General features: G+C 34.5%; 1 protein-coding gene and 1 pseudogene across 1 annotated transcript; both read left to right on the top strand.

Moving 5' to 3' along the window:
• Positions 1 to 2,241: 2,241 nt before the first annotated feature.
• On the top strand, positions 2,242 to 3,974 carry LOC129298783 (transcription factor MYB44-like). Its single transcript, XM_054937223.1, has one exon. The coding sequence runs from the start codon at positions 2,467 to 2,469 to the stop codon at positions 3,427 to 3,429; it is 963 nt and encodes a 320-aa protein (XP_054793198.1). The 5' UTR covers positions 2,242 to 2,466; the 3' UTR covers positions 3,430 to 3,974.
• Positions 3,975 to 13,013: 9,039 nt separating this feature from the next.
• LOC129299709 (UDP-glycosyltransferase 75C1-like) lies at positions 13,014 to 14,559 on the top strand (annotated as a pseudogene).
• Positions 14,560 to 15,368: the final 809 nt, after the last annotated feature.

Raw genomic sequence — 15,368 nt, 5'->3', positions numbered from 1 at the left:
GGAAATATCCGGTCGGTTGGATTCAAAATGGTACGGAAGGATAATCACGTGACACGCACACGTGAGGGGTTTTCATTTCAGGGACGAGACAGGACGACATCCGTACAGGTTGGGATGCATGCATTCGGCACCAGCATTGAACCGGCGAAAAAGAAAGATGCATGCATTTTGAGTTCGATAAAAAAAAAAGTATAAAAAATTAACTAACTACACGATGTTTTTTCAATTATAAACTTTTCTCGTGTCGAATTTATATACTAAATAAAAAAATCGATATTTGATGGATCATGCAAAAATGGATTTCAAAAGAAAAGTGCTTTAGAGAGCTCTCTTTTATTGGTATTCTAAAATATACAGTCCATTAATTCAATAAGTTCATCGTGAATTTCGAGTTCAAGTAACGAGAAAGAAAGAGAATAGGATAAGAATAACAGAAGTATCAAAGGTTGAAATGTTTATAACTTTTGTAAGGGGATGGGATGTGGCAGTAATTGCAGTGGAGTGCATGTGTGGAGGGCCGGGCCAATAATAAAGTAATTTGTTGGGGTGAAGGATCAAAATGGGGACACATTTCTTTCCATACGATCTAACCAAGATTTAGTGGTGTTGCTTTCGATATCTTCGATTCTTCTCCCTGTGATTGATTGCCATAGAATAATAATCCTGGTTCGGTTAGTGTGGGGAATAGTGCAAGAGGACCGGTGGAGGTGGCGGGATTTCAATGATGACTGACACGTGGCAGTACGAGGTGAGTAAGGCCGTTAGAAGTTGAGTCGGAATTCGACTTTTTATTGGGTTGACAGGCTGGACTGACATTAGAGTACACCAGTACCATCTCCCCCTCAAAACTTGTCGTTTTCCTTCCCGGTTCATTGCCTCCTTCATTTTTTTATCTTGAAAATGAAACCAATCGAATTTTGTTTCTTTCCGATGGGGGTTGCTTCCTCCCCAGTCACTATAAAATGCTGTCCAGGCTGTTTGGGTCAAAAGTTATGCCCTGCACCCATCCACTGTGCCCCTGTTACTCACGCCCTCAGGTTCTCACCATATCCATAATAACATATACTACCATTTTATTTTTAAATGCTAAATATTAACATTGTTTATTTTTTATTTAACGAGAAGCAACAAGAATGCCGACCCAATTTTGGGCTTCAACGAGGGACAAAGTCCAGAGAAAAATCACTCCCAGATTTTACATAAATAATTTAAATACAAAAAATTACATGAAATGATACAATTGTTTTAAAATTCTATCTTCTTCACTGAAATTGTATATCACTGCTAAATAATTGTTATTCATCGCTCAGCAACGGACAACTACTTCAACAAAAAAAATACTCTATTTAATCAGATATTTTTAATCAAATTTTATTCATAAAATAATTATTTATTTTTTAAATAATATCATCTTTTTATATTCATTCATCCTTAACAGAATATTTTAATTTAAAATAAATGTAAAATAATTTATTTAGCATGAACATTTTTGAAAAAGATAAATATGAATTACATCTTAAAATATTAAAAATATTTTATATTTTTAATTATTTAATCTTATAAAAATATCTTATATTTTTTAATGGAGTATAGGATTTTAGGGTAATTTTATAATTTTATGAAACATTCATGATTTAAATTGCTTGTATAGGATTAAGAGTGATTTTCTCAAAATTTAACAACTAAAGCACACCGGCCTTTTTTTTTTTTGCATAATAAATAATTCAAGTATCTCAGATTCATAACTATATAATACGATCATTTAAGTAAATAACATGAATGTTTTGAAATATTTTGAAAGATGTCGTTGAATAAGCAATAATTCATTTTATAATATTGGGAATTTTTACTTAGGGTCGACTGCAGTCTGCAGATGAGAATTTTTTTTCTTAAAAAAAAAGACGAACAAAAGTGAAATAGGAAACGACCTCAAATAAGTTAGTTGGCAATAAATTGAAAAATAAAAAAGTGCTTGATATGAATAGCCGAGAAAACAAAAAAGAAAAAGAAAACAGGGGGAAGGACGAAAAGCGTGATCGGGAAGAAAAGAGATATTTTGATGAACGGGGGAGAGAAGGAAGAAGAACAACCACTTATTAATGGGCGCCGAGAGTGTGACCATACGTGTAGCTCTCACAGACTCCAGTTTGACGCGTGTCATCGTGACAGCTGTATCCTATATTAACTGACTTGCCTTGAGCAATCCTCGTCACTCCTCACCCCAACCGGTTCAACCAGTCATCCCTATCCCCTTCCTATATAAATTATCTCCTTTCTCTGTTCGAGTTTCGACTATCCTTCTCTTGCTTAATCTTATGATTTTTGATCCCGTTTTCATGCCCCGTAAACTAATTATTCATTTTCTTCTTTGTTTTTCCCTCCCCGTTTCGGTATTTTAGATATCACCAAGCCCAGCTGGAGAGCCATTGAGCAGTGGTGTTGCCTCCCATCCTGCTTTTCATTTCCATGGCTTCCCTCAAGAAAGACGTTGATCGTATTAAAGGCCCGTGGAGTCCCGAGGAAGATGAAGCCTTGCAGAGACTCGTTCAGAGTTACGGTCCTAGAAACTGGTCTCTAATCAGCAAGTCCATTCCCGGTCGATCCGGCAAGTCCTGCCGTTTGCGGTGGTGCAATCAGCTCTCTCCCAACGTCGAGCACCGGCCTTTCACGCCCGAGGAGGACGATACTATCATGAGAGCGCACGCCAGGTTCGGCAACAAGTGGGCCACAATCGCTCGCTTGCTCCACGGTCGCACCGACAACGCCATCAAAAACCACTGGAATTCCACTCTCAAGAGGAAATGCTCCGCCATCTCCGATCCTTTCAATCCCGAATCCAATGACCACCAACCTCTCAAAAGATCTGCCAGTGTCGGTGCCGCCCCATCCGTCTCCGGATTTTACTTGAGCCCGAGTAGCCCCTCCGGATCCGATTTGAGCGATACCAGTTTGCCCGCTATGTCTCCCACGCGGGTTTGCAGACCCTTTGCGAGGAACGTTGCCCCCGTCCCCTGCGTCCAACAACCAGAAACCGCCCCTTCCGCCCCCGATCCACCTACATCACTATGCCTATCGCTGCCTGGATCCAATTCGCACGAGGTCTCCAACCATGGATCCGGATCAAATCAGCCTATCAGCTCGACCCAGTTACCACCAAGTCCACCATCGCCAGCACCTACCGTACTATCTGTAGGAGCATCAATACAGCAAGTGCGTTTTCCAGCTCCCACCAGTCAGAGCCAGAGATGTGTTCAGTTTGGTTGGGAGAAACAATTCTTCAGCGCCGAGTTTTTGGCGGCGATGCAAGAGATGATAAAGAAGGAGGTGAAGAATTACATGTCTGGAATAGAGCCGAATGGTCCTTGTATACAGACGGAAGCCATTAGAAACGCTGTGGTGAAGAGCATTGGAATGGGCAGGGCCGAGTAAAGAAGGATGCTGCTGGTTCTGGCTCAGCTAGCTCAGCATGGATCGGAGTGGAGAGAGAGACAGCAACCAAACCGGAAACGATCTTTGTGTTTCTTTTATTTCAAAGTTTAATTCCTTTTTTTAATCACACCGAAAAAAGAAAAAAAGCAATAAAAATTTCGGTAATGTACAGGAGGACACAACGAGGTTTCGGAAGAGAACGACATTAATCGAATAGCGCAATTTGTGAATGGGAATCAATACACACAAAAAAAGACAATGGCTTGATGTGAATTTGTCAAGCCATGGATTTCATTTTCAAACTAGGAAAAATGGAGGGGAAAACGTGAATTTGTCCGTGGAGGGAAAAGGGTATTGGCAATATTATCATCATATTTTTGGTTTGGCAAAAGTAATAGTTACAATGACGAACTGAAGAATAGACGAACAAAGCCTGGAAACTTAGGAAACGGGAGGACCACAGTTGTTGGACAGACAGGAGCGACGCAACCGTTTTTGTATGTATTAATTTGAAAGAATAATGACCAGAGTTTCCGTTGAGGAAATGGAGGGTCCAATGGGAAAATCTTTGTTTGTTAGTGGGACCGGAACTTCTTCCACAGGTGACTGGCTGATGCCATCTAAATAATGGTAGGCATTAAGATTAAAAGGAGTAGAAAAAATAGAAAATAAATAAACGTGACCGACATTTATACGCACAGGAAACTGGCCTTTATATGCGTATAGGTAAAACATTGTTATCCGCCCGTCTCTCTTAGTTTCCGCGCCGAACCATAAACGTACGGGTTAGGTTAGCTTACGGAATTTGATTGTTCATTCCTGCAGAAACATCAGGGTCAAAGAGTAAATATGTCCCTGAATTTTTGCTAGGTGCAATTGGCATTCAAAAGTTTAAAAAAAATGTAATATTCTGTCTAATATTTTAAAAACAGTGTAATATCATTTAATTTTAACACATGTAAATGTTTGACCATTAGTTAATTTCACTAAATTTAGGCGGTTATGTCCACTTAAGCTATGTATTGTTGGCAGCCTTGCATGTTTTCAAAAAATAAAAAAAAAAGGGGGCGGGGGGAAGCTCCCTTTATCTTTCTTCAATTCCTTAGTTATGTTTTTTTAGAAAGGTAGGATATTTTAAATTTAATTTCAATGAGTTTGGTAGCTGAAATTATCGACTCTATGTATGTATGGTTGGTCATCTTGATCGGTTTGATGGGTCAGCTGAACCCAACTAAAAAAAAATTAGAGTTAGGTTTGATTATATGGACTCTGTTTAGATAATATAATATTTTAAGCTCGATTTAAATAAGTTCAATCTGTTCAAATTACCGACTCTATCCAAAAGCTCAAAATCCCACGAATTACTCAAGTACAGAAGACTCTGAAAATCCAAACACAGTTCACCATGGCTTTGTAATAGGATATCAAGAATTGAAGGCAAAAGTGTGAGGTCAAAACGGCCACGCAAAATCTGAATTCGGGAGGAACCAGAGAGTGAGGGGGATTGATCTGATTTTTGGGTTTGATTTGGTTTATAGGTTGGGGATCCTTGAGCTTCATCTGCCCCTTCGGGTTTTGGCTTCTGGGAAGCAATTTGGTTTATGGCTTTGATCTGAAAGCTTGGAGCATCAATGGGTTTGATTTCATGGTCTACTAGTTTTCAATTTGATTTTGATTTCTATTTTATGGTTTGATTTCGATTTCTGGTTTTTGGTTTGATTGCAAGAACGGCGATGATGACCTATATATTTTGATTTCTGGTTCGATTTTGTTTGTTCACTTGTTCTTTTCCGCCCGGGTTCTTTTGTTCGATAGGTGGATTTTGTCAGTGCATTTTTGGTTTGTTTGTCTGATAGCAAGTAGAGGAGAATGACGAATTGATAATCGTGAAAGAAGGGGGAAAAAGGAAGGAAGGAGTAAACAAATTGAAGATGGGAAGGTCAAAAAACCATAACACGTGTATCCCACATGGCTGCCAGCAAAGCACAGAAAAGTAAAAAAATCACAAAGTTAACGACGTTTGGGATCTGTTAATTGTGGATCATAGTGCACTGCCTTTGAAAATATAAAAAAAAAAAACATTGCACTTTTTAAAACTTCTGAATACCAATTGCATTTGGTGAAAAAGTTTTAAGGATAAATTTTTCGTTTAATCTGAAAACATAATTTACAAAACAACGGCAATGCATATTTGTCATGAAAATTGGAGGCGTGGGAGACCGAAAACCAAGTACCATAACCGTGGGTTGGGTGTAATAGTGATTGGAGTGAGCGTGTGGGATTGATGGTGAGAGATGCCCATGTGTGACTGTTCCGGTTTGTTATTTAGCATTGATAAACATAAACTAGCATCGATTTGTGTATCACAAAGACAGAGTTGGGGTAGCATCTAATGGCGAACTAATTGGGGCTAGCTTATCCAGGACATGACACCAGGCCCAACTCGAGTGTTGTATCGTAAAGGCCAGCCTGGGTTTGCGTGGACAACATTCCAATCCGCGTATTTTCCGAGATGGAAGGTCTACACTTCGCAGTATTATTCAAGTTTGAGGAGATGCTTGAAGAAAAGTTGGACCAAAACGCACGAGTTAGTCTGAGTATTGTCTCCTCAGATTTTTTTTTTCCTTGCATCTGGATCCAAGCTTTTAGGAACGAATAGTTGTTTGACTTGCTCATCATCGCAACAGGACAGTGTCGTGATAAATAAACAAAAGTGAGCAAATTCTCAGCTGTACTGATTGGCTTAATTAACTACCGTGATAAAATAGATTATTTTTAAGTATACTTAGAATTAGAGTTAACTTTCTGTATCCACATGTTTCGCACATGTTGCCGGGATCCTCGCGTTGGAAGGCGGATTAGATTTCAATTTTCAATATCAACATTTTTTTTTCACTCTTTAAAAATACAAAAAACAACATGACTCGTTAATTTAAGGTTCTTAAATTTATGAGTTTAAATAAATTCGTGATAGAAATTTAAACTCAAATCGCAAATTCAGATCATAATTTATAAAAGTTTATCTTTATTAACAAATAACCATTAAAATATCACTGTAATTTAATTTAAATATATTAAAATATAAATTATTAAATTAAATCCATCTACTTGGATAAATTATCATATATAAGACATAAAAATTTTAAAATAGAGAAACTGACTTTTGGTATTTTTATTTTTTTTATTAATATTAATTTTTGCATTTCAAATTCTTTTTTTGAATCAAGTCTTGTAACTTTTATGAACTGAATTTTTTATAGTATATACTTAATTCATTTAATTCAAAAAAGATTGACAAGCTTAATAAGTTTAATTAAACTTACATCAAGTTTAAATTTATGAATTAGTTAACATGATTTTATAAATTAAAAACGTAAAAAACGGTAAACTTGTGAGTTTAATCAAATTTATATCTAATTAGAGTTTATGAGTGAGTTGACACGATTTTATAAGTTGAAAATATAAATATGTTAAATTTATAAAGTCAATTAGAGAGTTTTGACAATTATGCTTGTTAGAACTGAAATAAAATAAGTATCCCAGACCAATGCTGCGATCAATTAGCTAATTTTATCACTTTGCAGTTTGCACTGGATGACCGATTCCTTAAACGGCTTTCCTAGTCCTTACCCGCAACCCCCGTCTCCGACCAGATTAGGCATTGGTTCACTATATTTCTAGTTGAGCCAGCTGTCCGTTTTAATTATTTTTTCCTTTACCCTGACACGATTTACCCAAATGTTCTAGTAATTTTTATTTTTAAGATGAAAAAGGAATTTACATAAATATCATAAAATGAAAAATGAATTTATATAAATATCAAATAATAACTCACTGGCATTAAGATAATGACTAATGAAAATTTCATTAACTTGATTAAATATTATTTTTATTGACATGTTACTTTCTTATGATAATGATAGGATAGACACTCAGAACCCATAATGAGTTCATTCATTTTATAACCTATTCAATGGTCCGACTATTAACAAGTTATTATGTTTTTGGGAGCTTTTACTATTTACTCATTTTGGTCTTGTTTATAAAGTATTTTTAATGTATTTTATTAGAATTAATAAAAATTTTAAAATCATTAAGCCTGTCTAAAATTTTAGTAATTTCTTAAATTTGTCTTTTTTAAATGTACATATTCTTACAATACATTTTTTTCTCTTTAATTAGGTGACTTATAAATAGGATAAAAAAGTCTTCATTCTCTCCTCATTAATAGGATCAAAGAAAGTATATTTGAATAATATCGTTACAATTTATATGTTATTGTTGGGCGGTCAAAATTCAAAATGTAGCCAAAATGATATTGAATTTATACTTGCTCAAATAGAAAATGTAATAAATTTTGTAGGGTTAAGGGTTACTTTTGCTCTTGAACTTTACCTTTAGAGCTTATGGATACCACCATTTATATTTTTTAAATTTTTTTTACAAAGATCAAGGGTTATTTTTATTTTTCAAACTTTTTTCTTAGAGTCTATGGACACGTTAAACATTTAGAATATGTCAGGGTGCCAAAAAAAAGTTCATGACAAAAGTGACCTTAGCCCAATTTTATATTCATCCAACAAATTTTAAACATTCTAATTGTAAAAATGTATAATGCAAAGTCCTATTTAGTTACTAGAATGGAATGGAATGAAATGAATTGAAAAAAATCTTAATAAAAATGATCTAAATCACCTTTTTCTCCATGATAAGCATAATAAAATTCATTAATATACTTTACAAATGTAAAAATCATCACACCCTCCAAAAATCTCATCAATTATGATTTCCAACCCCTTAGACTAGATTACCCCTTCCCTTTATAAATATGCTCACCTATCCCTTTCAATCATTTTATTTTTATTTTTATTTTTTTATTCCATTCTATTTCGTTATAGTAAGCAAATGGCACCTAAAAGATACTATGTGTCAAGCTAAAAAAACATATTGTTCGCATTCATAGTGATCTAAAAAATTATGAACATATTAAAAATATTGTCATTACATGTTCAATTTCATGAAAGTTAATACTCCCTTCAGTCCTTAAAATAAGATAATTTCAACTGTTTTATTAGAGTCAATAATTCAGGTGGGCCAAGCTTATTCGGGCTGGGCTTAAAGTATTCGATCTTCTTAAAAAACTTATATAACCAAGCTCGGCACTAACTTTTTTTGGCCCGTCGGGCTTAGTCAAAATTACCTACTCTACTTATACATACACCCAGAAATTTCAAGGATCAAGCTTATTCAAGTTGGCCTCAATTTGGGTTGGACTTAAAGTATCATACCTCTTAAAAAAGTCTATATAGCCAAGTCCGGTCCTAAATTTTTTCGAGCGGGTTCGAACTAGCCTGTTAGGTTTGGCCCTAATTGTCGGCTCTACGTTTTATGTAAGACCTTGTCCTACTATCTAGACACTTAGCAAACAATTATCGAACACCAAAGGCTATGCCCACTTTATTTAATTCAAAGCATACTTTTTTTTATTCATAATAATTTAAAATATAACTAACTAAAAATGTTAATCCAAGCCAGTTTATGGTAAACTACCGTCCAATAACTAAAAGCAAATAGAAAGAAAGAAATATGGTCTAAAATGACAAAAGATCCCTTAGTCACGGCAAAAAATAAATATAATCCTGTATGTACTGCAAGGAATATAAGAGCCAAAGGCTCACTCCTTTGGTGCCTTTCTTTGATTCTTACTTAGGCCTTCACCTAGAAAATGTTAAAAAAGGGGTGAGCACTAATATCTCAGTAACCCAAAGTTTAACCATACATGTTTAAATTACAATCACCCAATTATACAACCAATATACAAGTGAGTTCATAAGAATCGTTCAATTATAACATAAGAATTTCATAGGAAATAGCTCATAAAATGTCAATATGTAGTACCAAAAATCTCCCTTCTTACTCCATCCATCCTTATTCTGCTGATTAGAACCACAAGCTTAAATATGATCTGGCCGACATGCTGGACTGACTAGGCTTCACCAGTGCTTGAAATGTACTCGGCCAAAGGTACAGAGCCCAAGCCTAGACCATGGCTCCCTTCCTTGAAAAACACCAACCAGGAGGTGACACTGTCCCATATTCCCCATTTACAAACCCGACCAGGCAAGTATTGAGGCACAGGGCTTTGAAAAAGGGCCAACTATTGTGCTCATAGTAGAGGTAAACCTCATGGTTATTGAATCATATATGTATTAACATTATCATCTCCTCTTCAACCCATCCCCCGATGCATATTGCACATAAACGGAAATTACATTGTGTACAAGCATGCTTGAAAAGGAATAGACTTATTTCATTCAATCAACTCAATGTACAAGTATGCTTGAAGGAAATAAATCACTCTTAAATAATACATACCATTTCCATCAAATAAAATTTCTTAATCTGCATTTACAAGCATACTTGAAAAGAAACACTAATAATATATAACCGAGCTACAAGCATGCTTAATAGGATTTAAATAATATATAAATTTTCTACAATTAAATTTATGATCATACGCATTCATTATCAAACACACAGCTTGCACACATATGAAAAAAACCCCGAGTTACTTGTTCTTTTTGAGCTAACAAGTAGTCCCACAATAAAAATCCAAACAAATACAAGCTCTTTGTGAAAGTCTACAAAATTCACATGCACACAAAAATATTAAGAGACCATTTAAATTTACTAAATATTACCTTAAACTATTCTAGGGTCACTCTAAAATTGCTCTAGGACCTTAAAGTCACCCTTTAAGAACCCGAACTGCTCTTTTGATTTCATATTCATTTATAATTTCATTAATTCAGTGGAGTAAACAAGTTTTATGCTAATCCTCACTATAATTTTCGGAATTCATAAATTTTAAGTTTCATTATAAATTCCTAGTATGTGTATGTGTGCGTGAATCATCATAATAACTTTATATTATGTGTTGGCAATATTAAAAAAAAAAAGGGGCACCGGACGTGGCATGAAATCATGGCATAGGTTGAAATTAATACTAAGAGACCATTAAGTATGTTATAATATAATTATACCTAATGCATAAAAATTTACAAGGAGATACTTAAGGAGCCATTTATGTTATTTGTGTACACTGGAATCGAATTTTAATACAAAGACATATAGGAAAATAGGATAATTGATGAATCATGAAAGGACAAGAGTCTCAAAGGAGAACAACAAAAGTGTCCATGAAAAAAGGTGCTGTGCGTATTCATATATAACTAATATATAGAAATATAATTAATAAAAAAATGTGATTGCATTTGAATTATGTTTTTTGGATAAGAAAAAGGACGCATTGAAGAAAGCATATGAGAATATACTGTGATCGTAAAAGGAATATTTTAATATATATGAAGTTGAAGGTTGTTAGCTGACCAATAAAGAGGAGGCATGTAAAGAAAGAAATCACAAGTGAGAGAGGGAAGAAAATGGACGAAAATTGAAGAGTTACCTTTTAAAATTTCTATAGTACATGGCCACCAATACAGGATGAATGAGAAAGACTAAAATAAATAGAGATGTAGGGTTTTGCTAGGTTATAAATATAGACTCACCAGTTTGCAAACATTAACTTAATTTTTTTAATTATTATTATTTTATACAATCTTTAAAGATAATTCTAGGATAATCTGATATCTTTTAAAACATAACAAAATTATTTGACTTTTAATGTTATATATATATATATATTAATAAGTTAGTTTCAAACATTTATTAAATTTAATTACTTTAGTTATTATATATATATATATATATATATTGTTTTACTATTTTAGACTCAATAAAAATTCAGGATATTACATTTCATGTATATTAAGAAAAGTTAGTTTTCTTCTTAATATCATAAAAAAGTTAGATGTACTTTTATTTTTATTATTAACTTTAAATAATAATACAACTATATTAAATATTTTTACGCTAATTAAGAAGGGATAAAATTAAAAAAATAGTTTAATTATTGTAAAGTATCTTATATTTTAGATCAAAAATTATATGTAAAAAGTGTCTTATAAGTAGAACCAGAAGGAGTATGTCGATACTTTTTCCCTAACGATTAGATTTTTAATATACAATCCTAACAATCACCATTCATCATCTACAACGTCCTGTTATCTATTTTCTTAAGATTAAATAAATTATTTAAAGTTTGTTAACTATTAAATACTTTACAACTTTTCAAATTAAACCTTTGATCGATTATTAGTATATCTCGGTGGAAAAAGGTGGAAAAGATATTATAAAAAGACAAGGATATTTTTTAGTAGAAAAAATATCATTCAAGGATCACTAATGGTATTTAATATTAACTGCCACAGGAACGAAAATATTCTAAAATATTATTACTGCAGGATTAGGGACTGATTTGAAAATATTTTTGAATAATATAAAAAGATTATAGCACTCTTTAATTAATTGACAAGCAACTATTTGTGAATTAATAATTCAAAAGAATTGGGTTGTGTGAAAGGATAAGTGTAAATAATTTTTTAATAAATAATCATTCGTTAATTAATAATTTTTTATTTATATTTAACAAGAAGCCATTCATTAATTGAAAAGTTTAAGAATTTGAAATAACTTGATTGTGGAAAGAGAAAGTATAGATCATGTTTTAATAAGTAGTCATTAGTTAATAAATACTTATTCACATTTAATAAAAAAACATTCAATAGTTGAGAAGTTTTTTTAATAAAAAGAAAAGCAGGGATACTATTATAGTCTTTTCATCTAAAATTATTTTCAAATCAATCCCCCAATCCTATAGTAGTATTTTAGAATCTTTTGGTACTTATTTGATATTAAATTAATTACTTTCATGTTCTTTAATCATATTTTTCCTTTTTAATTTTCATTATAAATGTTTCATTAAATTTTATATATAAGGGATCCTATAATAAAGACAAATAGCAATAGGTAATATCTTATATTTTGTTAATAGAACTAAAAGGAGAATATATTGTTACATTCCTGCACTCAAAAGTTTAAAAGATTTTGCATCTTTTATGTGATCACATTGGGCTACATATATGTGATAAGCATAGGCCTTGCTACTTCTGATTCAGATAGGATGTTCCCGATAAATCAGATTTTATTTAAAACATTTTTAAATATGATTCCATTTGAAATTTTAAATTTGACAGGCTGTGTTTGCAAAATATACACCAACTCCTTCTGACCTTCATTGTCGAAGTATGAGCACAATTTTCCCTTTATCTGACCTCCCAAACGTGGCGCTCCCAGCACCCGCCCAAATACACTCTCCTCCCAGCACGCGTGAGTGATTAATCTTCTCGTGGTCTTCATATTAATTGCTCAGGTTCACCCGTATCTTTCAAGTTCATTCTGCGTACTTAACACGCCTCCCATCATCTATGCTAGATAGGATGTTTCTAAATCAAAATTTGAATACGTTTCCGTTTTCAATTTTGTTTTTGACAGCTAAAACTATACTGGCAAGCTAGCTACAAATTAATTTCCTTCTTATGAATCCAATTATTGCCCTTTATTATTTCACCTCGAGCGTCGTTTCTCCCTCAATGTATACATTTGTGTGTGTCTAAGACTTTGATTCCAATTAGCTCATTCTCACGCACTACCCTGACCATGGTTCAACATCACTTTCTTCTAGTCACATACCCGGCGCAAGGCCACCTCAATCCTGTGCTCCAGCTTGCCAAGCGTCTCATTAACATGGGCGTCCTCGTCACCCTCGCCACTACTGTCCACATGCGCCGTCGCATGGACAACACACCAACCCTCCCGGGCCTCTCCTTCGCCACCTTTTCTGATGGCTTCGGCCATGGTTTCGAAGACGACGGAGGCCATGGCGATTTTAATGCTAGCATGAAGCACTACTTATCCCAGCTCCGACGTCACGGCTCGGAGTTTCTCTCCAACCTCATACCTTCCACCGGACACGATGGTGGCCACCCTTTCACCTGTGTGGTGCACACTTTGTTCCTTCCTTGGGCAGCAGAGGTGGGGCGTCGACTTCACCTTCCGTCGGCCCTGTTGTGGATCCAGCCCGCTACGGTATTCAACATCTACTATTATTACTTCAAAGACGACAGGTACATCAAGAGCAAACTCGAAGAGAACTCGACGGTTTTCTATAGAATTGCCGGGGTTGCAGCGATTAGAATGGCGGGAGCTCCCGTCGTTTATCACGAGCCATTCCGGTGTTTACGCTTTCGCTGTAACGTCATCGGCAGAGGTTTCCAAGTCCTTCGAAGAGAACCCAATCCCACAGTGCTGGTGAACACGTTTGAGGAGCTAGAAGCCGAGGCCTTAAGAGGTGTCGATCACGGGATGAGAATGATCCCAATCGGCCCGCTAGTCCGATCTGGTATTTCTAACGGGACAGACCCTTCAGATGCATGCTTTGGCATGGACTTATTCCAGGACGGTGATGACTACATGGAGTGGTTAAATTCAAAACCAAAATCATCGGTGATTTACGTGTCTTTCGGGAGTTTGTGCGTGTTACAAAAGAAGCAAATGCAGGAAATCGCACGAGGATTGGTGGAGAGTGGGCATCCATTCTTGTGGGTAATAAGAGAAGAAAAAGAGAGAGACAAGGTGAGCGAGTATATAGAGAAAATGGAGAAGAAAGGGAAGATAGTGAAGTGGTGCAAGCAGGTGGAGGTGCTGTCACACAAGTCGGTGGGGTGTTTCATGTCGCACTGTGGGTGGAATTCGACTCTGGAGAGTTTAGTGGCGGGGATGCCAATGGTGGCATTTCCTCAGTGGGCAGATCAAAACACGAATGCCAAGTTGATAGAGCAAGTGTGGAAGACGGGGGTGAGGGTGAAGGTGAAGGAGGACGATGGCGGCGGGATAGCAGGAGGGGAAGAGATAATGAGGTGTTTGGAAGAGGTGATTCGAAATGGGGAGAAAGGGAAAGAGGTGAGGACAAATGCTAGCAGCTGGAAGGAGGTGGCCGAGGAGGCTATCAAACAAGCTGCTGCTTCCGATACCAATCTCAGGGCTTTTCTCCATCAGCTTGCTGCCGTACCCACTTGATGACTAAACTTTCTTTCTATTATATGATTAATTTATGTTCAAGCTTTAGAATTACTGTGTTATTTATGTTTCTTTGTTAGTCGCCTAGTAGTGCTCGTGTTAACTTTGCTCTTATTAGTTATTTTTCTCCTATCTCCAGTGTTTCCTCTCATATTTTCGCGCATGGCCTAAATTAATTCTTTTTAAATGGTGATGAAACATTTGTACAAATTTACAATAATAATATTTGCAGGTTAACACAATGCCATCTAGGATATAATTGGGCGTGACCAAACAATAGCTAGGCATCAGCATGCGCGCATGTGCAAAAGGAAATGATTTACATCCTCCCTCCAAAAATATATAGATATTATCTTTCAAAAATAAGATGCCAAAAAATATAAGGCATTTACAATATTTTAAAATAAAATTAATAAATTTGTTCTAAAAAAAATTTAATTAAAAAGTGTAATTAATAAAATGTTTAAATTCTTTTTGGTCAAAAATAAAATTTTTAAATTGAAATGTGCTATAAAATAAAAATAAATATAAAAAGAGTGTATAATTTTAAAAATAACTAGAATTCATCCCCTGTGCCAGTTCATCATACATGATGTAAAATATTGTAATTTTGAAAATATTAGTCTATTGCATATTACTACAATAGTTTTTTTAATTTGTTAAGCAGAATCTTCAACCTCTATACTATTTTTTATTTATTTAATATTAGTTACTTATATATTATTTTATTATTTTAGTATGATTATATTATTTATTTAAAGCATGCAAATGCAATTATATAACAACTTTATAGATTCTAATGTACAAGAGAATAGACAAAAGAAATATGACTCTCTTCTAATAAATGAAAAAAGCCATAGCTAAAAAATTTTAATGGTGAGAAAATAAAATAGAACAATATA

This window comes from Prosopis cineraria, unplaced genomic scaffold (genome assembly GCF_029017545.1).
Source record: "Prosopis cineraria cultivar Desert tree isolate PC_DT_omini unplaced genomic scaffold, ASM2901754v1 PC2, whole genome shotgun sequence".
Classification (NCBI taxonomy): Eukaryota; Viridiplantae; Streptophyta; class Magnoliopsida; order Fabales; family Fabaceae; genus Prosopis; species Prosopis cineraria.
Note: the sequence above shows the minus strand (reverse complement) of the source record. Positions and strands in the feature narration are given on the sequence as shown.

Excerpts from the sequence above, each read along its gene's own strand:
- LOC129298783 (XM_054937223.1), top strand. The coding sequence starts at position 2,467 with ATGGCTTCCCTCAAGAAAGACGTTGATCGTATTAAAGGCCCGTGGAGT.